A 26,562-nucleotide genomic window follows, 5' to 3' on the forward strand; every position below is an offset into this window, starting at 1 on the left:
AGTCTGGTGTGCAGCCAAGCTCAGAGAGAAAACTCACTGGAGAACTCTAAGAGATCACCCTGCAGTGAGGGAGACTTTGCGAAGAACACACTTCCTGGCGAGAGACTTCACTTGGAGACGTCAGAGCAGAGACGTCGAGTGCAGCCCTGATAAGACATGGCTTCTGAGCACAGCTGCCACTTAAATGTCTGACGTACTGTTCTGGCCACAGCCGAAGACGCGCACCCAAATCAAAGCAAAATTTTCCTCACTGCATAACTGGCAAGCAGTGCTACATTGTACTGAGTGGAAGTATTCGTCACACATATGAATACTGTGATTCTAGTTAGATGTACTTTGACGACCAGTCTGTAACTATAATATAAACAGGACTAAAACTATTTCTAGTTGTTTTTGCACAGCTAGCGTGCCAAATATCGTGATGTGAATGTGTTTAATTTTTTGTTGGAAAGAGATTTTAAGTAACACTTAACCCCTCTGAAGCACTATTAAAACTTATACACAGGTGACCCATGATTAAAGATTCATAAACTATAAGTGTGGGATACTGATGAACTTTGCCGGCATGTGACGTCAGAGCTATTACCATCTCCAGCACCACTGTGGCCACGACCACCGTCCATCCTCGATGGAGCAGCTGACTTGTCAGGGCTGCCATTCCTCGGACGAGTTACAGTTGCTCGTGCAGTATCAGTGCGGTATTTTATATATTGCCGGTACGTTATGTTGTTGTGACCAGGCGAAACTACTTTCGTCCGGTGGGGTGGCACATCAAGACTAGAAGACATGAAGTATTACTGCACTTTATTATACCGGGTGATCAAAAAGTCAGTATAAATTTGAAAACTTCATAAACCACGGAATAATGTAGATAGAGACGTAAAAATTGACACACATGCTTGGAATGACATGGGGTTTTATTAGAACCAAATAAACACCCCATATTGCTAGACGCGTGAAAGATTTCTTGCGCGCGTCGTTTGGTGATGATCGTGTGCTCAGCCGCCACTTTCGTCATGCTTGGCCTCCCAGGCCCCCAGACCTCAGTCCGTGCGATTATTGGCTTTGGGGTTACCTGAAGTCGCAAGAGTATCGTGATCGACCGACATCTCTAGGGATGCTGTAAGACAACAACCGACGCGAATGCCTCACCATAACTCCGGACATGCTTTACATTTCTGTTCACAACATTGTTCCTCGACTACAGCTATTGTTGAGGAATGATGGTGGACATTATGAGCATTTCCTGTAAAGAACATCATCTTTGCTTTGTCTTACTTTGTTATGCTAATTATTGCTATTCTGATCAGATGAAGCGCCATCTGTCGGGCATTTTTTGAACGTTTGTATTTGTTTAGTTCTAATAAAACCCCATGTCATTCCAAGCATGTGTGTCAATTTGTACCTCTCTATGTACGTTATTCCGTGATTTATTCAGTTTTCAAATTTATACTTTCTGATCACCCGGTGTAAATAAATAAAAGATTTACTTAAGTTTGACAAACTTCTTTGCACAGGATTGCTTGATAAGTTACAGTTGTTACTACATATCAAAGAGTCACCTGACGCGCAGATTAACGAACAGTTTTCTTGCAGTACAAAGTTCCACACTTACATGAAGAACTCCGTCAGAAACTTTAACTATGACGTTAGTCCTGTACTATGTTGTTGACTTCTTCAGATGAGGTCATGAACTGTGCGAGCTTTGTCATGTTCGATGCTATATCCACCTTGAAGTCACTGCAGACCGGATAGGGGGGGGGGGGGGGGCGGGCGTGATCTTCGGGTGCGCGTCCCATACGTCGCTGAGCGTTGCAGCGAGTTCTTGCCAATGGTATCGATCTGCTTTAGCAACTTCGGTGTGGCAAAGCAATCTGTGTGCGGTGCGACACATGCCTTTGTCATTGTCTTATCATATCGATTACACCTTCCGCAAAGACTTTCTCTGCATCAATTTTTTACTATATATATTAAAAAATAACACACACACACACACACACTATAAAGAATACCTTACCAATACTTGAAAATGTAAATAAAAATTAACGATTGCCCTTGAGGAACATAAAACTGATTCTCAACATGATCTTACACTGAAGAGCCAAAGAAACTGGTGTGCCTGCCTAATATCGTGTTGGGCTCCCGCGAGCACGCAGAAGTGCCGTGACAGGACGTGGCGTGGACTCGAATAATGTCTGAAGTAGCGCTGGAGGAAGCTGACACCACGAATCCTGCAGGGCAGTCCATAAATCCGCAAGAGTACGAGGGGGTGGGGATGTCTTCTGAACAGCACCTTGCAAGGCATCCCAGATATGCTCAATAATGTTCATGTCTGCTGAGTTTGGTCGCCAGCGGAAGTGTTTAAACTTAGAAGAGCGTTCCTGGAACCACGCTATAGCAATTCAGGACGTGTGGAGTGTCGCATTATCCTGCTGGAATTGCCCAAGTCTGTCGGATAGCGCAATGGATACGAACGTATGTAAGTGATCATACAGATGCTTTCGTAGGCGTGACCTGTCAGAGTCTTATCTAGATGTATCAGGAGCCCCATACGATTCCAACTGCACATGCCCCACACAATTACAGAGCCTCCAGCAGCTTCAACAGTCCTCTGCAGACATGCAAGGTTCATGGATTCATGAGGTTATCTCCATACCCGTACACGTCCATCTGCTCGATACAATTTGAAGAGAGACTCGTCTGAACAGCCATCAAGTTTCCACTCATCAACAGCCCAATGACGGTGCTGACGGGCCCAGGCGAAGCGTAAAGCTTTGTGTCGTGCCGCCATCAACGATACACGAGGGGGCCTTCGGCTCCGAAAGCCCAAATCGATGATGTTTCGTTAGATGGTTCGCACAATGTCACTTGTTGATGGCTCGGCACTGAAATTTGCAGCAATCTGTGAAAGAGTTGCACTTATGTCACGTTGAACGATTCTCTTCAGTCGTCGCTGGTCCCGTTCTTGCAGGCTCTTTTTTCGGTGATAGCGATGTCGTAGATCTGATGTTTTATCCGACTAATGATATTCACGGTAGACTCCTAAAATGGTCGTACGGTAAAATCCCCAATTCATCGATATCTCGGAGATGCTGTGTCCCATAGCTCGTGCGCCGACTATAACACGACTTGAATCGTGATAACCTGCCATTGTATCAGCGGTAACCGATCTAACAACTGCGCCAGACACTTTTTGCCTCACATAGGCGTTGCCAACCGCAGGGCCGTATTCTGTACGTTTACGTATCTCTGTATTTGAATACGCATGCCTATACTAGTTTCATTGGCGCTTCATTCAAGCAGGGGAGGTACAACGCCTTTTACTTTGCAGCGTTTCTTTACCTTGGCGCGCCATGTTTGGGGGTCAGTCGTGAGTCAGTTGTGGCCAATGGAGTCAAGTCACAAGCAAGCGTCCGTAAAGAGCAGCACTCATACGCAATGAATTGCTCTCAATATTCCAAATGTATCTTATTAACTGGCAAGCCGTCTCCCCTATATCATTGCCTCAGGTTTACGATATTTGAGGTTATAAGTAGTTAATGTTGCTCTCTTCACAAGTACACCAAACTTGAAGGTTATGATGAAGCAATATGGCGAGCTGGAGCTATTTTTCTGCTAATAGTCGTGAAGAGAGTGCAATCTGGTGGCTGATTACTGATTACAAGAAAGTGCATCACTCAAAGAACATTTTTATTCTTGTGGAACTGCAACATGAGGATCAGCTGCAGTTGTTGTTTCTAATTATTTAGTTTTGTATAAAAGTTAGCACAGCGTCAGCCTGAATTTCCTTTAACCTTTTTCATTTCCTGTAGTCTTGTGTTCCTTGGTAAATAATTTTCGGTGATGCGTAGTTTAGTAGTAAAGTAAATGATGTGCACCATAATTACTAAGTGAATACATTATTGCATTAATTGGCTGTTCTTCCAGTTCTTGATAGAATGTTTTATTCACTAGCTGAAAACCGATGTGTAAAATAATAAATAATGAAGAATATTACCCCAGTATCGTGTGTTTTTCCTACCATAGTGAAAGCATTCTGTCTAAAGCAAAATACGGCTTGTTCCCTTTCTTCAGATACAATGCTGTTACTAATGTATTAATGCAGTAAAGCAGCTGAAATGGTGAGAAAGAATGAGGTAGCTCCTAGATTTGCTTACTTACAAAGAATAGTAGTGAAGTTAATGCGCTGGGTTTAACTGACTTCTAATGTCTTCGAACAGTAACTTAAAACATTTAAAGATTTACATTTAGTTGTACTTTTTTTAAGAATAGGTGCAGTAATTATGATTGAAACAGCGTTGAAATTGAACTTACGTGAATAAGCTCCATTTCCACTACAGTAAACATCAAAAGTCTAATGCCAAGTTCAGCCAATGACTATTTAGTCGAGATCAAAATATATTTCATTTTCTTCATTATATTATGTTTCACAGAAGGATTTTTGTGATGTAAGGTTCTCTTTGTAGCAGTTCCGGAAGTGAATATTGGCCTTACTGTTTAGTTGCTAACATGAAGTTGTCTAAGAAATAGCTCAGGCGAGAAGGAAAGTATTAATGAACCTTGTTTTGACAACAGCCTCAATGACAGGCATTAGACGCTTCGGAAAATCAGTGTAGGCCTTCCAGTTGTTTGACAGGTGTTGGAACATGATTTATCATTTATAGAATTAAAATCATTGATTTAACTCTTAAATCAGTAATAGTTTCATCAAAAGTAATCATCAATCATGTCGAAGGGTCTGCTTGCTACAATTTTCATGCGCATAGCTTACGCTTCTGTAGCGACTTAAGGTTATAGCGAGGTCGCGAAAGTTACGAGACGGGACTTGATACTCAGAAGATCTCAGTCAAAAACAAATAAGATAAAATTAAATAAACGGGGTCGTTACAACTTGTCGGTAAAGGTTTTATGCAAGTAATAAAAACACAACATTTAACAGGAAACAGTTGTATTATTCCAATCTTCAAACATTTCATTATCATTATAATCGTTAATTAAAACTCAGAACAGTCGTATATCTGTGTTTCTGTTTTTACTAACATCCTAAATATCGACATTGGAATAACATTTCTCTTTTGAAGTATAACAACATACGATGCGTCAATTATAAAAACACGTGATAACAACATGTGAATTATTTTCCACAGCAGCAAAAGTGGCGTTGCTTTGACCTGCGAGTTGATACAAAGTAAAAATTAAAAAATGCTTCCAACTGGAAGACAACGATCTCTCCACAGTCTGTTGTTGCCCCTGGAGCTGAACTCGCGTCGGATTTCACTGTATCCCGTTGGTGCCTGCCGCGTGAAGGCCACGTGGAGCTGCAGCACTAGTGAATGACGTGAGGTCACTACATCCGTCGTAAGTCGCCACAGCTGTGAATATTTTCGTATAGACATGTATCGAAATTCTCCATGCACCTCAGTTCATCTGTGTAACTCCGAGGCGTAGACACACCTCTTGTGTACGTAGAATTCGTCGACTAGCGAGTGAAATAAGACGCAGTAAATACTACAGAGGACAAGATCTGTTTGCATTTATGCTTAGCGCAGAAATGTGGTAGGTACCATGTACGAGTCTATGCATTGTTATTTGCCAAAAATATCTAAATTTTGCGTTTGATTCGTTTTTCTAGCACATTTTTTATAAGTATCTAGAAGTAAGGCAGTTTGTTTCCCAATAGAGTTTATTGATAATCGGTATGATGTATTGCTTTTATTGGCTGTGATTGCTAACAAACTCTTTCCATGTTCCGCTGCAGTGGCTCGAAATCAGAACAAGATGCAATGTTTGTACAAAAGCGTGAAAACAGAGTCGAAAGACTTGAAGGGGAAGCAGTAGTTCAGAATCGAGTACGGCGGGATTGTAGTCTCTCTCCGATTTTATCAAGCTGTACATTGAGCAAGAAGGAGTTTGGGAAGGGAACTGACGGTCAGGGAGAAGAAATAAAAACTATTAGGTCTGCCGATAATATTGCAGAGATGCAAGATAACTTGGAGGATTAGTTCAAAGGAATGTATACTGTCTTGAAAAGATGAATATCATCAAAAGTAAATCAAGTGTAATGGAATGCAGTCAAGCTACATGAGACGTCTGAGAGGACATAACGTGCAGTTTGGCAATATCAAGGAAACTGCTTCTGAAAAAGAGAAATTTGTTATGGATCAAGAAGTCTCTTCTGAAGTTATTTCAATGAGAGTCAGACGTGGCCGTTAAGCATCTCGGACAAAAAGAGAACAGAAGTTTTGTAATGTAGTGCTACAGGAAGGATTCAAAATTAGATAACTAGATTGAATAACTAATGGGAAGGTATGCAGTCGAAATGGGGAAAAATAATTTGTGGTACAACTCGACTGAAAGAAGGTGTCGGTCTTAGGACGCACCTTGAAACATTGAGGAATTTTTGTAGTGGAAGTAAGTGTGGTACGGTAGACAATTATGGAGGGAGACCAAGACTTGAGTACAGTGAGTTGTTTCAGATGGAGTTTATTATCAGTAGTTATGCAGAAATGAAGAGGCCTGCAAAGGATAGAGACACTGAACACCACAACAACAACACCGCGTAAGTATTGACGAATTGGAGGTTGTGTACAATATGATTAGGACAGTGTTCTTGAATAGAAACTGATATAACCGGACAGGGGAAATACAGAAGGTGGTAGAAGGAGCGAACCACGCATAGAAGCGAACGTGTGCCAAGTATGTTAAAGCTTTTTATAGAACACAGATGGAATGAGTTAATCACTGGTAACCACTCCACGACAAATGAAAATTTGTCATACCGAAGAAGTGATAGAAGGTCGACCTGAATGCCTGTACACGTTTACAAGGCAGAATCTCGCAAATTGTCGGGTACGCAGATACTTGAGCCTGGGAGCACGAAACGTGAAGCCACTGCCTCGAAAGCTTAACTTCACGGGTCTATGTCCTCAGTGGTTCTGAATAAAATCTACTTCTGTCACGTGTGCAGAACTATGACCTATGACGGAATTCAGGTGGATGGTCTTGACATCTTCTCGTTTACATAAGCTAAGATCAATAATTATTTACAGTTCATAAAGACCCATCTTCACAGTGAAAGATGTCAGACCACACTTTGGTTCCTTTCCCGAGGTTCGAGAGACGATTTGCGTGCTGCTTCTCTCCACACACCAGTAATGTGTAGTGCATTATTCAATGCGGATTGACGTTTTGTACAATGGTTACTAAAGGCTTCGCATTTGCGAGATAATGCTGAGAAAAGATAATATCATACATATCCTAAATTTCAGTAGGTAGATTTCAATTATTGCTAAATTCGTTCCACAGAATTGGAATAAGGGAAGTAGAACGGGAAATATCCTGAATATTTTCTGGGAGTTGCAGAGGTGAGTGTTCCATTTACATCATATTTGCGAAAATTTCTGGAACGAGTATTCTTCCGGGCAGCAAGTGAAAGTAACGGTGCAAAATGTTTGAATGGTAATGTCACTTTCAGTGAACACCCGTCTGATTTCTGGCAGTTATCAAAAGTGTGTAATTACAAGCAGAATAATCTCAACATGTAATCGAACAAGCCAGGACGAGTCCAGTCCACAGTTGCACGAAAACAAAAGCACTTGGTGGAGTAGCTGGTGGCACATCTGTGCGGGCGACGTGTCCTCCGATCGTGTGGCGGAGGCGAGCGTACGTCCGAGGGTAGATTGTCAGCCGCTGCGGCTCGGGGGTGGACGCGGAGGTCGGCGAGGACCGCCCCCAGCGGGTGATGGCGTGTCAGGTGGTGGCGGCTGCCGCGGCCGCGTCGATGTCTGCGTCGTCGCACTGCACCGCCTTGGAGGTGGCCCGCTGCTGCGGCGGCGTCTTCACCAGCCGCAGCCTCTGCCGGGGGTGCCGTCTGCAACAGGACAGCGCGACACGTTACGTCACGTGACGTCACAAGGTGCGTCTGCGCTCCAGATGACCGCCTCTCGGTCCTCGGGCCGCGTTACACAGGTTATAGTCAGTTAGGTAGTTAGTTATTTGTTCCATTTAACACATTTACTGCAGACGTTGCGATGCGAAATGTGTCAAAAAAATAGCTCTGAGCACTATAGGACTTAACATCTGAGGTCATCAGTCCCCTAGAACTTGGTACTACCTAAACCTAACTAACCTAAGGACATCACACACATCCATACCCGAGGCAGGATTCGAACTTGCGACTGTAGCAGTCGCACGGTTCCGGACTGCAGCGCCTAGAACTGCTCGACCACCGCGGCCTGCCCCGGAATGTGTCAATAGAATATTATACACAGGGTGATTCAGTTGTTCTTATCTGTGAGTGCATCGCCTTCAAACACCACGCGTGAAATTTTCGTATTGTCTCGCTCGTCTCTTCAGTGGAGCACTGGGAAATAACTACATTTTTACGGATGACAATGCGCAACTGCGTGAAACACCCAGGGGGAGGTGCTATTGAACTGGTACCTGGAGAATCGACGGGCCTGCCGTTCACCCAACTTGGGATGAGCTGGGGAGACGGTCTGCAGCGCGCCCAGATGCCCTAACGACCATGAAGCAGTGGCCAGCTGCACTCGTGGACGAATGGAACGACTTACCGCAAGAATTCCTTGCGAATCTTGCGGCCAGTATGGGACCATACTGCAGAGCATGCTTTACCGCCTCTGGTAATAACATACTTTATTAAGAACCACATCTCGCCTTTTGTTTTGTCCAGTAGACCATCAGGAAGGACGACGACTTCAGATTATTTGTTGTCTTTGAATTTCAGTTCGTCTCATTTCTTTCAGTTATCTTCTGTACTTTAATGTTGCAACTGTTTCTGCGTGTGGTGCAGGTTATGTTACTTAACAGGGACGCATCATGCAAAAGTTACTTTCATCCGTAAGTTTTGCACACCAGTGAAGAATGATGTTGATAAATATTCAGTGGTCAACATGAAACTGAAAATCCGTTTATGTTGTGTGTTCCTCTTCAGGTGTGCTCGGTTGACGATGTCTGAGAAGAGCATAGCACTGAAGAGGAGTATGTGCACGGAACGTCAAAACAAAGACAACCAACACTACTGATATCTTTCTGTGCTTGGCACAAGCGAAATGATTCGCGTCTTAAGAAGTAATTCTTTCCGAGCGTTTATTCTGAGTGTAACATATCATTTTATAGCCGCTCTAACCGGGTACACTGCTGCAGACGCCTCAGCCATTTACGGCTGCAGCGGGGAAGCAAGTTTTTGTTCACACTGAATATGATGGTCTGACATTAGGTAATCCCCGCATATGGCTGGTGGTCGAGGCCTACTAGGCGGATTTTCAGGGCATGTATTTTCCCTGGACACACTTTATAAAGTAGCAACATACAAAGGAGCTGTAAGTGAGAGCACGAAACGGGCAATAAAACTGCCTGCATTTTAGTCATGATTCTTACTGGCTGTATGGACTAAATGTTAAATAATTTCGTGTAGTCGTTTGGACGTCGCGAAATCCACGAGTCGACCAGCAGCCCATATGGGGTGTAGAAACCATGTGCTCTCCAGAAATGAGGGTGTGTGTGTTAGGTTTCAGAAGTCGGTAGATGGCGACCCTGAGTGAACAAGTTACTTGGAACAGTGCAGAAGGTTTCGGAAGTCGGGAGATGGTGACCCTGAATGATCATGTTGTATAGAACAGTGTGGTAGAATTCTTAAGTCCGGAGGTGGTGTCCCTGACCAGTTACTGAGCACAGTGCAGAAGATTACAGAGGCCGGGAGATACTGACCCCGAGCGATCCAATTAACTACAACAGCGCGGAAGATTTCAGAGGTCGGAGATGGTGACCCTGAATGATTAAGTTACTTCGAGCAGTGTGGAAGATTTCAGAAGTTGGGAGATGGTGACCCTGAGTGATCAAGTTACCTATAACATCATTGTAGCTTTTGGAAGTCTGGAGAATGATCAAGTTACCGAGAGCAGTGCAGAATATTCCAAAGATTTCGAGATGATGTCCCTGATAATTGTGGCAGATTTCAGAAGTCAGGAATTGGTGGCACTGACTGATCAAGTTATTTACAACAGTGTGGAAAATTTCAGAGGTCGAAAGATGGTGACCCTGAGTGATAATATAGAACAATGCAGTTGATTGCAGAAGTGAGAAGATGGCGACTATGAGTGATCAAGTTACCTAGAACAGTGTGGAAGATTTCAGAGATCGGCAGATGGTGGACCTGAGTGTTCAAGTTACAGAGAGCAGTGCAGAAGATTTCAGAATTCAGGAGATGGTCACCATGAGTGATCAAGTTACATAGAACAGTGCGGTAGATTTCAGAAGGTAGGTGTTGGTGACCCTAAGTTATAAAAGTACTTCGAGGAGTGCGGAAGATTTCAGAGGTCGGGAGATGGTGACCTGCATGATCAACTTACTTAGAGCAATGCGGAAGGCGAAGAGAATGTGTATTGCGTTCCCAGGGGTATCTTCTTAGGCATTTTCGTCATTTTATGGGCGAGTATTGCGGCTTAGCGACTGCAGACCTGTTCAGTAAAATGGAAGATCTCAGAGGAAGTCGTGGAGATATTACCTTGCCGGAAGTGGTGTATGCTACGTGTGACGATCTTGGCTATGTTTACTTTATGTCAATAAATTACATTTGTTCACTTGAAAATTATGACCGACGTTTTTGTTCGGGCCTTTCCTAACTGACTCTGATTTGTATTCCTAATTTGTTGTTGTGGTGATTATCGGCATGATGAGCTAGTAGCCAGTTAGAGGCAGTGTATGAATCTGTTAGCGGTGAACGCACTACATTGCAACTGTCGTATCTCGGAATCTTTGCTAAAGATTTTACACTCTGGAGATTTTACTCTGGAGTTGTCAGGCAGGCTGTGCACGGGGGCCAGAAATAAAAAATTCCCGGTTAAAGATGCAATTTTTCCCGGGTGAAAATACACTGCCGGCCGGAGTGGCCCAGCGGTTCTAGGCGCTTCAGTCTGGAACCGCCCGACCACTACGGTCGCCGGTTCGAATCCTGCCTAGGGCATGGATGTGTGTGATGTCCTTAGGTTAGTTAGGTTTAAGTAGTTCTAAGTTCTAGGGGACTGATGACCTCCGATGTTAAGTCCCATAGTGCTCAGAGTCATTTGAACCATTTTTTGAAAATACACTATCCTGGGCGAAAGTTTTTTTCCGTGATGGTTGGTTAGTTGATTCGGGGGAGAGGACCTAGAGCGAGGTCATCGGTCCCATCGGATTAGGCAAGGATGAGGAAGGATGTCGGCCGCGTCTAGGAAGCATCCTGGCGTTTGCCTGAAGCAATTTAGGAAAATCACAGGAAACTTAAATCAGGATGGGCAGGTTTGAACCGTCGTCCTCCCGAATGCAAGTGCAGTGTGCGAACCACTCCACCACCTCGTTCGATTTTTTCGTGTTAAGCGACAATATGTTTCCTCTGAACTCTAAAACTTATCAGTCGTTTTAAAGGTAAAGATTTTATACCCCGTAGCATAACTTCCCGGCACTTTAGGAAATGAAACCCAGCAAGAACCAGGCGTTTCGGTAAGATTTTTGACGCGTAGAGAAATGTACTGTGCATAATTTCGTATTACAAAAGCATAAATACGAATTCCATTAAATATATTAAAAATGTTTCAAATGGCTCTAATCACTATGGAACTTAACATCTGAGGTCATGAGTCCCCTAGACTTAGAACTACTTAAACCTAACTAACCTAAGGACGTCACACACATCCATGCCCGAGGCAGGATTAGAACCTGCGACCGTAGCAGCAGCACGGTAGCAGACTGAAGCGCCTAGAACCGCTCGGCCACAACGGCCGGCAAAATATATCACGGTAGCTTCCGAAACACTGACGTCGAAATTGTGCTTCGCGATGTGTTTCTGTCAGGCGGGCATAGCTCATGTCAAGTGATCTTACCAGCCAATGGCTGCGTATATTCAGAGAATTCGACACGTGATGTAGTGAGCCAGCAACAAAATCACTGTTCAATAGCGGGAACATACAAATAGGAAAAGTTAATGGTTTAAATTAATACGCATACAGTAGCGCTAAAAGAAAAGCTAAGCTTTATCGTATTATATTGGTAGTCCAGAATTTTTTGATGTTCTTTCCGGGGGTGTGGTTAGGTATGATTCTAAGAGCACAGCTTAAATTACACTAGCCATTATAAATTTCACTGCTGTGCACCGAACATTTCGTGGGTTACCTGGCTGAATACAAGTTCTGTCGAGCACCTCGACCCTTTCAAAGAAAAACTAACTGTTTGTGAAATTGTTCAAGAACTCTTCTCGCACATTTTTTTTGAAAGATATAGTTTTTGCTTTCGTTATTGCGGAACGTGTTATCTATAAAGGAACTAAAAAAATATGAAAAACTAACTTGAAGCTCGTTCTTCTTTTTAGCGTGTGTTAGGCTTTGATAAGATGTATCTGACACAAATTTTCCAGTGATTTTAAATAATGTCATAAACGGCTCTTTTTCTGTGCCCGAAATATTTCTAACTGAATGATCCTTAAAACGTTTTAAGTTTTGAATGAGAATCAAACGGTCTGCGACTTAAGAAATTTATCGCTCATTCCCCACGTTTTGTATAAAAGGAAATTTACTTTGGAGGTAACGGTTCTCAAACCACCTTCAGCAATCTTTTCGGGCCACCTTCCAGAAATGTAAACAGTTGTGACCTCACGCTCGTTGAAAGCAGTTTGTTGTTACGAAATGTTGCATAGTCTTCGTCGTGAATCATCTGGCTCATTTTTCTGTTCACAAATGCTTGCACTGTGTTTTGTTGTTGAAAACGGCGCTTTTTCTTTGCAACCAAAGTCTTATTTAGGCATTATTGTATCGTTTATGTTTTATTGCTGCATTGTTATTCTGCATTAGTGGACTAAAGTAAAATTATTTGTTAGGCTATTAGTTCTTATCAGTCAAAATTACAAAAATGTAATCAAAAACTAAAACATTGAAATACTCCGGGAGCTCTAAAAAAAATCTCGCGTTTTCCCCGGATTTCCCGGTTATCTCAGCGTGTATTTCAGAAGATTAACATTGCCTCGATGGTCAAAGCGAGGATGACAGCCCTAATTTTGTCCTATTCGACAGTGTAATTGAGCGGATAATTAATTCAGATCCACCTGCAAGCGTTTCCACATAAATTTCTGGACCGGTGCCTCTCGTAATTTGTCTCACGCGCGACACATCGCCAACAATGCGTGCATTCGCGCCACGGCTGCGAGGTCACATTTCGTGCGACACCACTGAAGCTTTGAGGGGGGGGGGGGGGGGGGGAGACGACGAAAGGAACGTTTCAGTAGGACCTCTTCTTTTAGTGTTCCATATCTCAAAAATCAGTGTAAACCGATCCCATATAGGATCACTCTGTTATTAGTCTGTCTGTCCGACTCTTTCAAAGGAACACACAGAAGCAAGTTCAAATTTATGTTAGTTACTAAGGTCTATTGCTTCTTGGCGATGTACAAAATTTAAACTTGTACGGCAATCCAGTCAAAAGATACGACCATTTATATTACATATTTTAATACTCGCAAACACACTCATCATCCCATAAAGTGCAGTTTCCGTTGACGTAGAATCATGAAATTTGGTAAGAAGCAAAGTTTTGCAGTACAAGTAAAGGAAAAACTCAAAAATTGTGGAGTTGCAATTACGTCACACGAATAAATATTCTTTTGTGATTTGTTATCCGGCCTTCTGTCTGTCCGTCTGTTATGACCCCTTTTTCTGAGGAACGAGTCGACGTATAAAGTTGAATTTATGTCACGTACTAAGCTCTGTTGTCCCTTGTTGGTGTGAAAAAGCTAAGCTTCAGTCGAAAGATATGGCCATGTATGTGACATATTTTGACGCTCACAAACTCACTCATCGAACTCTATTGGATACTTCCCGCTGACGTATCATTATAAAACTTGGCAAGACGCAGTGTTTTAGAATAGAAGTATAGGAAAAAATCCGAAAATTGTTAGTTTGTAAGTATATAAGACGGACAAAAATATTTGTTTCGTCATATTATACGACCGTCTGTCCGTCTTTTTTCAGGAACGGGTATACGTATCGAGTTGAAATTTGTGCCACATACTAAATTCTACATTCCACGCTAATGCATTTAAAAGATGTGGCCATTTACGTCAAATATCTTGATGACGTGCCTGTATTGATATCATTAACAGGCAAACATTGTCCAAATTCTCGCTTCCCGGAATGGATGAGGTATCTATATACATAAATAAATTTGCACGGAACCCTCGGTGCGCGGGACCCACTTTGGCTTACCCGGATTTTTTACAGTTTTGTCTAATTCTGGCTGAAGTGAGCATGTGGGTCACTCTTTTCGAATATACTTTATAGCGTAAGTTTAAAATCCAGAGATGAATTACCGAGCGCCGTGAAACACTGTTGGGACACTGGACTGTCATTCTGGGAGAATGTGGTTCAAATCCCCTCCAGCCAACCGGATTCAGATTTTGCGTGATTTTCCCAAAACGCTTGACGCAAATGCTGGGATACTTCCTTTGTAGGAGCGCGGCAGATTTGCTTCCCCATTCCCCCTTAGTCCTAGCTTCTTCTCCGTCTCTAATGACGTCGTCGTCGACAGTATTTTAAGCGGTCAATCTTCCTTTCTTCCTCCGAAGAGATGAATTCGTCGACTGTCTCATTGGAAATTAATTTTGTGTTAGTTATAATTGTCTTTCCAAGTATTTTACTATCACTCTTTTTCTTTATCTTTAATAACATTGTCTGATAATAGAAACCGGCAGCGTTACCATTTGCTTGAAGTGGGGCTGAAATGTATACAACAAATTATAAATAGGCTTCCGCGGGACGCCGCACGGTGTGGCAGAGCGGTTCTGGGCGCTTCAGTCTGGAACCGCGCAACCGCTACGGTCGCAGGTTCGAATCCTGCCTCGGGCATGGAAGTGTGTGATGTCCTTAGGTTAGTTAGCTTTAAATACTTCTACGTTCTAGTGGAGTGATGAGCTCAGATGTTAAGTCCCATAGTGCTCAGAGCCATTTGAACCATTTTGATTAGATGTGTGTTATTTACATGCTAGTTGAAGCCAGTCATTGTGCCCCTATATCACTAATAACACTCGCTGATTTTATTACCATCGAAAAAGGTACAGCCCTCCAAAGACGTTATTTTTAAGCCAAGACGTCTGCGCAACAAGATTGGCATATTGTTGGAGGACAGTAAATCTTCCGGGTTTCCTGCACACGCATTTCTGCTGCTTTACAGTGGGACTGTTGTTAAATTATAGATATATCGGTTCATCGATATTTTTCCAAAAGGTACCGATATTTGTGTGCGACACATTCTTCACCGATATATCAATTATCGATATCGAAATAGCAATGTCGATGCCGATATTTTTATTTTATGTTATATTTTTTTCGAAGTTTTTTAGAAATATTTGATGCTGCTCTTTTGAAATTGTAGTGGAATATAATTTTACATTCACTGGGTCAGGGAATCTCCCTTCTTTCTGAGCTTTCATCACGTCCGGTCTTTCTCCTTGACTGTGTGAAGGAAGTATAGGTGCCATAAAGAAGAAGTCCGACTGCTCTGGGCGCTGGCTGTGTGAATGGAATTACAAGGTATGCGATGTGAAGAAATAGCACAACAGTTGCGTTAAAAAATAATGTTTAAAGCAACTAGTGGGCGGAGACGTGTGAAGGGAAACGCCGACGTAACCGACTCTCGGCGCTGCCAACGGGAACTGCACAACGTTTAACTTCACTACCCAATTTGATCACTACAACTGCGAGGTGGCTGGCGTTTCCACAAATGGAAAAGTAGGGATGGCGAAATGAGCTACAAATCTGATATGTGACGAAACCGAACGGTGGAACCAACGGAAACCTTTTATTGTGCCACTTACCCGCAGTTACCATTGTTAGCAAAGTAGTTGTCGCCAAACGTGAACGTGCATCATTTTTCTTGTTCTGAGGGGTACGAGCAGGCTGCTAGCTTGTCGGTGTACAGAATATCTAATAATACATCAATATCTAAATATACAGCTCTAAAGCTGTCAGTATTTTTACAATGTTCAGTCGATATTCTTTTGGCCGATACATCGATATTTTTTTCGTCGAGATGTCGACGTAACTGTAACGTTTCCAGGTGTATTGAGGCCAGATAGCGATATATTCTTAAATATCGATATATCGGATTCCCGATGTGTTTAAAAATACTGACACTCCTATTGTACAATCTGAAAGTGAAATGGTGTGGCAAACGGCAACCTTTAGCTGAAGCACTCGGGACAGTACGATTCTTGTGGGCGAAACGTGTCCATTGCATACAAATCGCTGAAATTCAGGCAGTATATGGATCACATGCAATACCACGTCCAGACGCAGCGAAAAGGTGGCGGAAATTTGACCAAGACCGCACAGGTGTCTCTGGGTTCAGATCCTGCACCAAGTGATCTACATCTTTCTGGCAAGCTGGAAGGGCATCTGGGTGGAAAGAGATTTTCCAACGATGAGAATATTAGTTCTCGAACAGCCCCGTGACGGAGGAGTAAATTTCCGTCGTCGATGAATTGGGCGACTGCCACAACGATCTGACCTCTGTTTACAGAGACTTCGTGAGTACACTACTGGCCATTAAAATTGCTACACCACGAAGATGACGTGCTACAGACGCGAAATTTAAACCGACAGGAAGAAGATGTTGTTATATGCAGATTAGCTTTTCAGTGCATTCTACAAGGTTGGCGCCGGTGGCGACACCTGCAACGTGCTGACATGAGGAAAGTTTCCATCCGATTTCTCATACACAAACAGCAGTTGACCGGCGTTGCCTGGTGAAACGTTGTTGTGATGCCTCGTGTAAGGAGGAGAAATGCGCACCATCATTTTTCCGACTTTGATAAAGGTCGGATTGTAGCCTATCGCGATTGCTGTTTATCGTATCGCGACATTGCTGCTCGCGTTGGTCGAGATCCAATGACTGTTAGCAGAATATGGAATCGGTGGGTTCAGGAGCGTAATACGGAACGCTGTGCTGGATGGCATCGGCCTCGTATCACTAGCAGTCGAGATGACAGGCATCTTATCCGCATGGCTGTAACGGATCGTGCAGACACATCTCGATCCGTGAGTCAACAGGTCGGGACGTTTGCAAGACAACAACCATCTGCACGAACAGTACGACGACGTTTGCACCAGCATGGACTATCAGCTCGGAGACCATGGCTGCGGTTACACTTGGCGCTGCTTCACATAAAGGAGAGCCTGCGATTATGTTCTCAACGAAGAACCTGGGTGCACGAATGGCAAAACTTCATTTTTTCGGATGAATCCAGTTTCTGTTTACAGCATCGTGATGGTCGCATCCACGTATGGCGACATCGCGGTGAACGCACATTGGAAGCGCGTATTCGTCATCGCCATACTGGCGTATCACCCGGAGTGGTGGAATGGGGTGTCATTGGTTACACGTCTCGGTAACCTCTTGTTCACATTGACGGCACTTTGAACTGTGGACGTTACATTTCACATGTGTTACGACTCGTGGCTCTACCGTTCATTCGATCCCTGTGAAACCCTACATTTCAGCAAGATAATGCACGACCGCATGTTGCACGTCCTGTACGGTCCTTTCTGGATACAGAAAATGTTCGACTACTGCCCTGGCCAGCACATTCTCCAGATCTCTCACCAATTGAAACGTCTGGTCAATGGTGGCCGAGCAATTGGCTCGTCACAACACTACTCTTGATGAACTGTGGTATCGTGTTGAAGCTGCATGGGCAGCTGTACCTGTACACGCCATCCAAGCTCTGTTTGACTCAATGCCCAGGCGTATCAATGCCGTTATCACGGCCAGAGGTGGTTGTTCTGGGTACTGATTTCTCAGGATTTACGCACCCAAATTGCGTTAAAATGTAATCACATGTCAGTTCTAGTATAATATATTTGTCCAGTGAATACCCGTTTATCTTCTGCACTTCTTCTTGGCGTAGCAATTTTAATGGCCAGTAGTGTATATTGGAAACTGGTGTGATGCATCTGTGTCAGTTTATCTTGCAATAAAGCACTCAATAAAAGTTTCTTAGCCTTTTTGAATTCCCCCCCCCCCCCCCTACATACCGCAATATGGCTTTGAATGTTATGCAATATGTCAGTAATACCAATTAAAGTCAAAACCAGAAATTGACATCATTTCAAGAACTTATGGGGCCTGGGGACCCACGTTAGAAGAAGTCAAATAGTTTAGTCTGTACTGTTCGCAGTAATTCTTACAAAAGCATTTAATGTTTACGCTGCGTACCAAAATAATACGAGAAACGTTTGTTATATTAATTCGATTGTCTAGTTCTACAATGCGATGACCCTAATTGGCAACGATTATTCTACCATGCAGATATTTTGTGGTAGCGTCCAGATTGAGCTGCTTTTAAAATTTCATTTTTAATTTTCCTCCTTGTTTGTTGAGCCATTCTTCCTGTTTGAAAAGTGCGCTGTACATCTCAACATACACGCAGGGCGAACAGAAAAAATATTTTAAATATCTAACAAAATGCAAACAGAAACGCGGGGCAGGCAAATATATACTTTTTCCGAGTTGGAACTTGTGTACAGTCAAAACAAGCACATCCGGTTGTGCGACAGGCCTCAGAGCGCTATTGTGCTCCCACTCCGCGCGGAACGAGATGCAGACATTTTAAGGTCGAGGAATAGCTTTGGCATTTTGACCCATTAGGCTTTTAAAGACGTTTCTGACAAACAGGCGTCTGGCCAAATTGCGTATATACACAATAACGTATCAGATATGTGACTGAATGCATAGTTTCCTATCAAGAACACGACAGTAACAACTTCCTGGCAGATTAAAACTGTGTGCCCGACCGAGAATCGAACTCGGGACCTTTGCCTTACCAACTGAGCTACCGAAGCACGACTCACGCCCGGTACGCACAGCTTTACTTCTGCCAGTACCTCGTCTCCTACCTTCCAAACTTTACAGAAGCTCTCCTGCAGGGAGTAAGGAAGGGGTTACCACATGCTCATTTGCCGGCCGGGGTGGCCGAGCGGTTTTAGGCGCTACAGGAGAGCTTCTGTAAAGTTTGGAAGGTAGGAGACGAGGTACTGGCAGAAGCAAAGCTGTGAGTACCGGCCGTGAGTCGTGCTTCGGTAGCTCAGTTGGTAGAGCACTTCCCCGCGTAAGGCAAAGGTCCCGAGTTCGAGTCTCGGTCGGGCACACAGTTTTAATCTGCCAGGGAGTTTCATATCAGCGCACACTCCGCTGCAGAGTGAAAATCTCATTCTGGACTATAGTAACAGTTAACTGACCGAGACTCATCTAGGCAAAAAAACTGAAGTGAAATCTAGCGTTCACCGACTAAATCTGACAACCTATTTGCTATTTTAGAAGTACGTAGTAATCCATAAATGATTCAGGAGACAGTCCAAGATGCCTTCTTAGATTGGTTGCAGATAACGCCGTCGTTTAGTGTCTAACGAATTAGAAAATGACATTAACAAAATACATGAGAGAGAAAGTTGCAATGGAGCGTGAAGAATGAGAAGTGTGTAATCCGCCATAAGAGTACCACGAGAATTTCTCTTATGTGATAAACTGAACAAACAAATGAGCATGGTTAAAACGGCTCTGAGGACTTTGGGACTTAACTTCTGAGTTCATCAGTCCCCTACAACTCAGAACTACTTAAACCTAACTAACCTAAGGACATCACACACATCCATGCCCGAGGCAGGATTCGAACTTGCGACCGTTCCGGGCGCGTGGTTCCAGACTGTAGCGCCTAGAACCGCTCGGCCACCCCGGACGGCAAATGAGCATGTGGTAACCCCTTCCCTACTCCCATAATCCAAATTAATTTCGCTGTTCCCTTGAGGCAAGGAAAGTGACTGTAAGTTAAATACTTTGATGAAGATTAAACATGTCGTTAGAGACAATTACGGAAGCAATCTCTAAAAAGATGACTCTGCTCCAGCACACATATGGACATAAATGGTATACAGTATTGTAATGCGCAGACGGGAAACTTGTCCTCTGCGAATGGTTAGTATTAGCATTTCCAAGCATCTCCATATCCGACTGGTCGTGGCAGAATTACAGTATAGTTATACTGACCACTGATACGCAGAATGTGTCATAGCGAGGCGTTATGATTAAACTTTCCCTATTTAACACGTTATAACACGAAACTAATTGCTGTAAGAATACCAAATGTCCAGATTACATGGTGCTTGATTTCCAAGAGTCACAGCGCTACCATCCAGTTCCAGATATGGCCACCAGGTGTCGTGAACAGTCATCATGATTCATAGTCTCACACACCTTACCCAGTCACAGTGCATTTGTTGACGTCTAAACATGAGCTTGGACAAAAGGAGAAGTGCATTATTGGTGAAGCTCTATTATCAAAACAACAGTAACGCTGCAGCTGCACTTCGAGAATATCGCCTGCTGAAAGGATCACGGAAGGGTCCTCTTTTTCCACAAGCTGTGCGTAGCATGATGAAGAAGTTCGAATCAGCTTGTGAACTGGGCGTCGCTCCGGGAAGAGCCCAACGACCGGTTGCACCGCAGGTGGTTGTTGTAATAGCTGTTGCTATGGCAGGCAACGCTGCGTTCAATTCCGAATCGTCAGGCAGTGCGCGTGCTGTGTCACGACAGTTGAACATCCCGTGGTCCACTGTACGGAAGGTGCTTCGAACCATTCTCAAATGATATGCGTACAAGATCCATCTCGCACAGCCGTTTGCACCACAGGAAGCACAACGACGTGTTGACTTCGCTCTCCACTTTCTCGCAAGGACTGAAGTTGACGAGGGCTAGCCCCGAACCATCTTATCGACAGGCGAAGCTCAGTTTTCTCTGACGGGCGAGGTGAACACACAGAGCTGCCGAGTGTGAGGATCTTCACCTCCAGTCACTGTGCATGAAGCTCCTCTGTATGGTGAACGTGTAACCGTATGGTGTGGCTTCACGGCTACGTTCATCATTGGCCCATTCCTTTTTGAACAAATTAGAGCTCAAGGACCAAAGACGTACAGTGTGACTGGAGGGCGTTACTCCGATATGCTTCGCCCTACAGGAGAGAACAAAAATGGTTCAAATGGCTCTAAGCACTATGGGGCTTAACATCTGAGGTCATCAGTCCCCTAGACTTAGAATTACTGAAACGTAACTAAGGACATCACACACATCCATACCCGAGGCAGGATTCGAACCTGCGACCGTAGCAGCAGGGCGGTTACCGACAGAAGCGTCTAGAACCGCTCGGCCACAGAGTGAAGAGAACAGTTTTCATGCAAGATGGCGCCCCATCGCAAATCGCTCGTGAAGTTCACCTGCTTCTCTGAAACACATTTGGAAACAATCGAATTATCCGCCAATCGTTTCCAAATGCTTGACCTCCACGATCATCTGATCTCATGCCTTGTGATTTCTGGTTGTGGTGCTACCTGAAGGACAGGGTTTACCAAGGGAACATTCACACATGTGCCGATCGGATGCGCAGCATATCAAGAGAGGTAGCCAGCACACCCAGGAACATGCTTCATTCTGCTGTGCAGAATGCAGTCCTGCGATTTTAGACTCTTCTGGACACTGTTGGGCCCCGTACTGAGTCCCTTTTGTAGAAGTAGTTGTACTGGTATGTAATGGTATGATGTACCGTTGCAGCAGATTAAAAGTGTTTCAATTGAATCAATTCTAGCAGAGCTTGAAAATACCGCTTCAGTTGTAAATTAGTTTATTTTCACACGACCGGTTTCGGACTGTTATAAGCCCATCCTCAGGTGTCGTAGCTGTGCTGTGGTCCCCGAGCGCCGCGTGTACCATGCGCGGTGTTCTGCCTATGAGCGCAGAACAGGGAGTGGCAACTGAAGCGGGTTTTCAACCTCTGCTATAATGCTCAGTTACGGATGTTCTCCCAAATGGATTGTTTGAATTGATTCTGCATTATTTCTCTTCCCCATGTACTTGATATTAATTCTTCCAAGTTGGGTCCTCATATGGTAATTAGTTTCCGTGTTATAACTCGTAAAATGGGGAAACCACCTGATACACCGGTACGTATACCGGCTTGGCTTCGGTCACTTTTTAGTTATGAGTAAACAGTGCTGTGTGGCAAGCAGCAAGCGATGGACTGACGTCTACACAACTCGTTACTGGAGACGTTGGGAGGGAATGCTGGTCTTGGCGTAAAACGAATGTGAGCCACGTCATGGCACGCTGGCGACCAAATCCAAGTGGAAAACTGATAAAGGGAAAGAGGAAGGGAAGGGGCGCTCTTGGTGAAATGGGAAGAAATGGGGGACAGAGATGACGAAATAAAGCAATCGTGATGGTACTAACCAAAACACTGATCCTATGTGAGGAATGGAAGGGGAAAGAAGTTCACACGGACACGGAAAGTGGAATTTATAGGGAACTCTGCGGTATGTAAGTCGTCGACTGGAGGAGCCTTTAATCTTAGGCCGAACTGCAAAGGAGTGAATGATACAGACACAGCCTTCAGACGCAGAATGAAGCCAGCGACCAACGGCAGTCGTAATGTTTGTTTATTTGACGGCTGATCGGCGGACAAAGGACTCTTCAGATGGCAGTCGTGGCAACAGTATTCCTCATGCATGCCACGCTACCTAATGCCTTCCCCTACTTCGACGTATTTCGAACGATCCAGAGAGCACTAGGCATTCTTACTCATTTGTGTAATTAACTGTTTATGATGTGATACACAATAAAAGTAATATATTTTACAGATGAGTTGGAATTTTCTTATTAAATGCCTCCGAGTCCCTAATGTAACGCTAAACGCAGGTCTGGCGCCCACGACTTCATACGAGAGGCCGCCGAGAGGTTGCAGTAATATAGGCAATCTCATGGTCAGTGTTAATCCCTTTAGATAAATCCCTTTTCGGAAAAAGTTTAAAACATTCACCCTGTACAATCACGGCTTGCCTATAGAACGGTTTCCAGAGACAACAAAAGTGTGATTTTCAGTACTTCACACAATAACTGATCGAATTTAAAAATTTAAAAAGTTGTCACGATCTACTCGTTCAGCGATATAGTCCCACCTTAACGATTTAACACAATATGTCAAGCATTAACGTTAGATAATGTGCATGTTTCTTGAGTTAGCGTAACTGAAGACACTCGTTTGCCCACACTTTCATCCAAAACGACAAAAGTTTATCAGTACATTTCGCTGTTTATGCAGCGAAACTTCAGTTGAGGCATGATGTAATTTATCACTTCTTCACTACTGCATCTATTAGCAACACATTTTGCAGACAATACGTAAATATATCAATGAATTTACCTGTAAAACTGTGTCATTGTACGACACATAGCTCAGTCTCCACTTATCCAGTGTCTGAAAATGAGAGCACTTAACGACTTCCAGCAAATACAATTTCAGACATTTCTTATATACTATCCGCCATAATGTACGACAAAACAGATAAACAGTTTTCACTATATTTTGAATAAATGATTAAATAATGTAAAAAATCTATGTTGGAACCTAGTTCTCATATTACTCTTACTATATTAGCGAACTATCTGCGATTACCGAATTAAAACAACAAACGTGAGTCTCATTATAACTGACATTATACTTCATACTGAAATGTGAGGTGCTATTGATGCATTAAGCTAAGCGTTTACATACCTTACTGTCTGTAACAGAATTGTTTTTGATACGTCCGATTAGTTCATCCTCCCGATTATCGATAGTGGTGGTTGTGGCTTTCCCATTAGTCTATGGATGAATGATTTGAAACTAATAAAATCCAACATAATTATGGTATAAAATTAATGATATACGTCCTATTCATTCCGACCATTTTCTGTCTTAAACCATCGCCCAAATAAAAATAAAAATGGTCCCACTTGTCATATATGATCCAACACAAGATTACTATCTCTATTGCAAACACAAATAATGTGCACAGCATAATATGAACACCTCACAATAATTGTGACTGCACTAAGGTCTGTTATCTTGTGTTGTATCATGCATGACAACTGGGAGATTCCCCCACCCTCCCCCGTGGGCTAAGAAAGTATTTGAATATAATAATGATGGTTTTTCTTCAACAACAAAGGTTTTATACGCTTAACATCAAATATTTGAGCCATTAACTAATTTGTAAAATAGTCAGATGTCTGAAGCTGTTTTACACTTGAAAGTTCGATTCTGTAAAGAACTGGGGTTTGCCACTGGAAGGTAATGGTTACAGAATACTAAACCAAATGAAGTCAGGAATTTAAAATAGCTGGTAGCGCCATTAATCACGCTTCTGGAATCTCATCACCTTATTGGGCACACAAAATGGATCCAGTGCATCTGAATCAGCTTCCTCTGCACATGCCATCTCATTAGCGACCGTGCCTGGGCTTGTACTCTACCCAGGCCTCACAGATGGGGCAGGGTGCCACATGGACAGACTCCACCTTGAATACTCTGTCACTGGTCCCTGCCTGCTACACGGTGTCGTGGGGTTTCCTACTGTGGGGTTTGCTACCGTGGGGTTTCCTACGAGCAGTGGCCTGGACTGGCAAAACAAATTGAGGCTCCCCTTGCTGCCCCCTCCCACCCTCCTCACCACGCGGGAGTTCTCTGAGAGTTTCAAACTCAAACGGAAGTAAGTCCCACATTGCTTATCATCTTCATTTTGCGTCGTGACCATCCTTGATAAGATACAGCCTCCCTTCTGTTGTTGTTATCACTTCCATCGTGCACACTGCATAGAACAGAAGTCGTATAGGAAAACGCACAGAACGAAAGCTATCGACGACGACACTGTCTGAGAAACGGTGACAACACCTACACTGAGGGTGAGCGACTGGGGTAGACTAGCAATGGGGTAGGTTCAGTTCGCAAACACCTCGTTAGGGAACCGGTTGCTCGGGACGGCATCGCTACCTGCTGTACCCTTGTAGGAAACCCCACGATAGGAAACCCCACGTAGCCTGCTACACACCCTGCCTGCAGCCCCCTGGATCTGTGCCCCTGCCCCCTATGCCATCCCCCTACCCAAACACAGTGCACCCTGCCCACAGCCTCCTGAAACAGTGCCCTCTGCCCCCAGCCCTCTATCCACTGCCTCCCACCCCGAGCCCCCAGCCCCCTGCCCCTGCCCCTCACCCCTCCCCCACTCCCCGCACATGACCCCTGCTGCCTACTCCTTGTTCCCTACCCCCTGCCCCGTGACGCCTGCTCCCTGCCCCACTCCCCCTGCGGGGGTTGGAACACTTGCACAGTGTGATATTTGCACAGAGTGACACTTTCACGGAACCTGTGGCTTTTGCAGGGCTAACCGGCTTTTGACAGTTACAGGTGCACTAAGAAGTCTAGCAGTTCATCCCAGCTGCTTGTGCCAGCTGGCTCGCGCTCATACCACAGCAGTGAGCAACCATATATCGCTTCAGGGTGGCTCATTAACGGGTTTTGTGTCAAATTTATTTTTAAAACATAAGACATAAAAAGACAGAATGTCAACGAATATTGCAGTGTATTGTGTATTAAAGCAGGGACTTAGAAACAACAGAGAGGTTTCGTCCCACCTTAGCCCTGAGTGTTTCACAACAGGCCACAGCAGTCCACCCACCCCACCGCCGCCCTGCACTGAACCCAGCGTTACTGTGCGGTTCGGCCCCAGTGCACAGTGCACTCCCCCCCCCCCCCCCCCCCCCTGCCCGGGAACGTCTCACACCAGACGAGTGTAACCCCAAATGTTTCCATGGCAGAGTAATTATGGTGTACACATATATGGAGACAGCGTTGGTGCAGCAATCACAGATGTAGAGTGAGGCGGAAGAAGGGAAACCAGCCCGCATTTGCCAAGGTGGATGGAAAACCGCCTTACAAACCATCCACAGGCTGGCCGGCACACCGCACCTCGAAATTAATCCGCCTGGCGGATTCTTGCCGTTGACCGGCACGCCTTTCCGCTCGGGAAGCAGCGCGTTAGACCGCGTGGCTAGCCGGACGGACTTAATATTGCGGTACTTATTTTGCTTTTCACTAAAGTACCAATATCTGGTACCACTTATCGAGTAATGCTAATGCGAAGACAACCTCTTAAGTTGAAGACTGCCAGTTAGCTTCTGTCGGTGGATTTCATTATCTTTATTGCGTAACATAGCAGCACATACATGTAAGCCTAAACATCAACATAACTGTAGCTGCAGACTTGTAAAATGGTGAAAATTTACATCTAAGAAATAGAAGTCCATGAGACTAATTTTGTACTGAAACGAATCAGGCAAACGTCGTACTGCAGGCGTAGAAGTTCTAGCTGTAGCGGAGTTTCCGCACAGTCAACATAGCTATAAAATCAGTGAAACTGGGGAACACTTTGCAAGCTGAAAAGTGGTATGGCAATTTAATCTAATTGCAGATTCATTCGTTGAGCTTTCCTCCTGAAAATTATTGAGACGTTTATTGTTCCAAGATGATGAATACTTTCTATAGTTAAATCGCTTAAAAGCTGTTTTTTTCGCATCGGCTTCTCGCTGTTCGCCCTCCGAGTGTCCATAATAGTTTGCATGGAGTTTATTGTAGTGTCGCTGTGTACTGATTTTTCTCGTTGT

At 44.0% G+C, this 26,562-nt stretch overlaps 1 protein-coding gene across 1 annotated transcript in view; it reads right to left on the reverse strand.

Moving 5' to 3' along the window:
* Positions 1-4,931: 4,931 nt before the first annotated feature.
* Positions 4,932-26,562, reverse strand: part of LOC126416850 (translation initiation factor IF-2-like) — a 148,937-nt gene continuing 127,306 nt past the window's right edge. The window contains exon 4 of the mRNA XM_050084733.1: positions 4,932-7,870. Coding sequence (XP_049940690.1) covers positions 7,517-7,870 — 354 coding nt within the window. The 3' untranslated portion in view covers positions 4,932-7,516. The remainder of the gene's footprint in view (positions 7,871-26,562) is intronic.

The sequence above is a fragment of the Schistocerca serialis genome, chromosome 8 (assembly GCF_023864345.2).
Source record: "Schistocerca serialis cubense isolate TAMUIC-IGC-003099 chromosome 8, iqSchSeri2.2, whole genome shotgun sequence".
Taxonomy (NCBI): Eukaryota; Metazoa; Arthropoda; class Insecta; order Orthoptera; family Acrididae; genus Schistocerca; species Schistocerca serialis.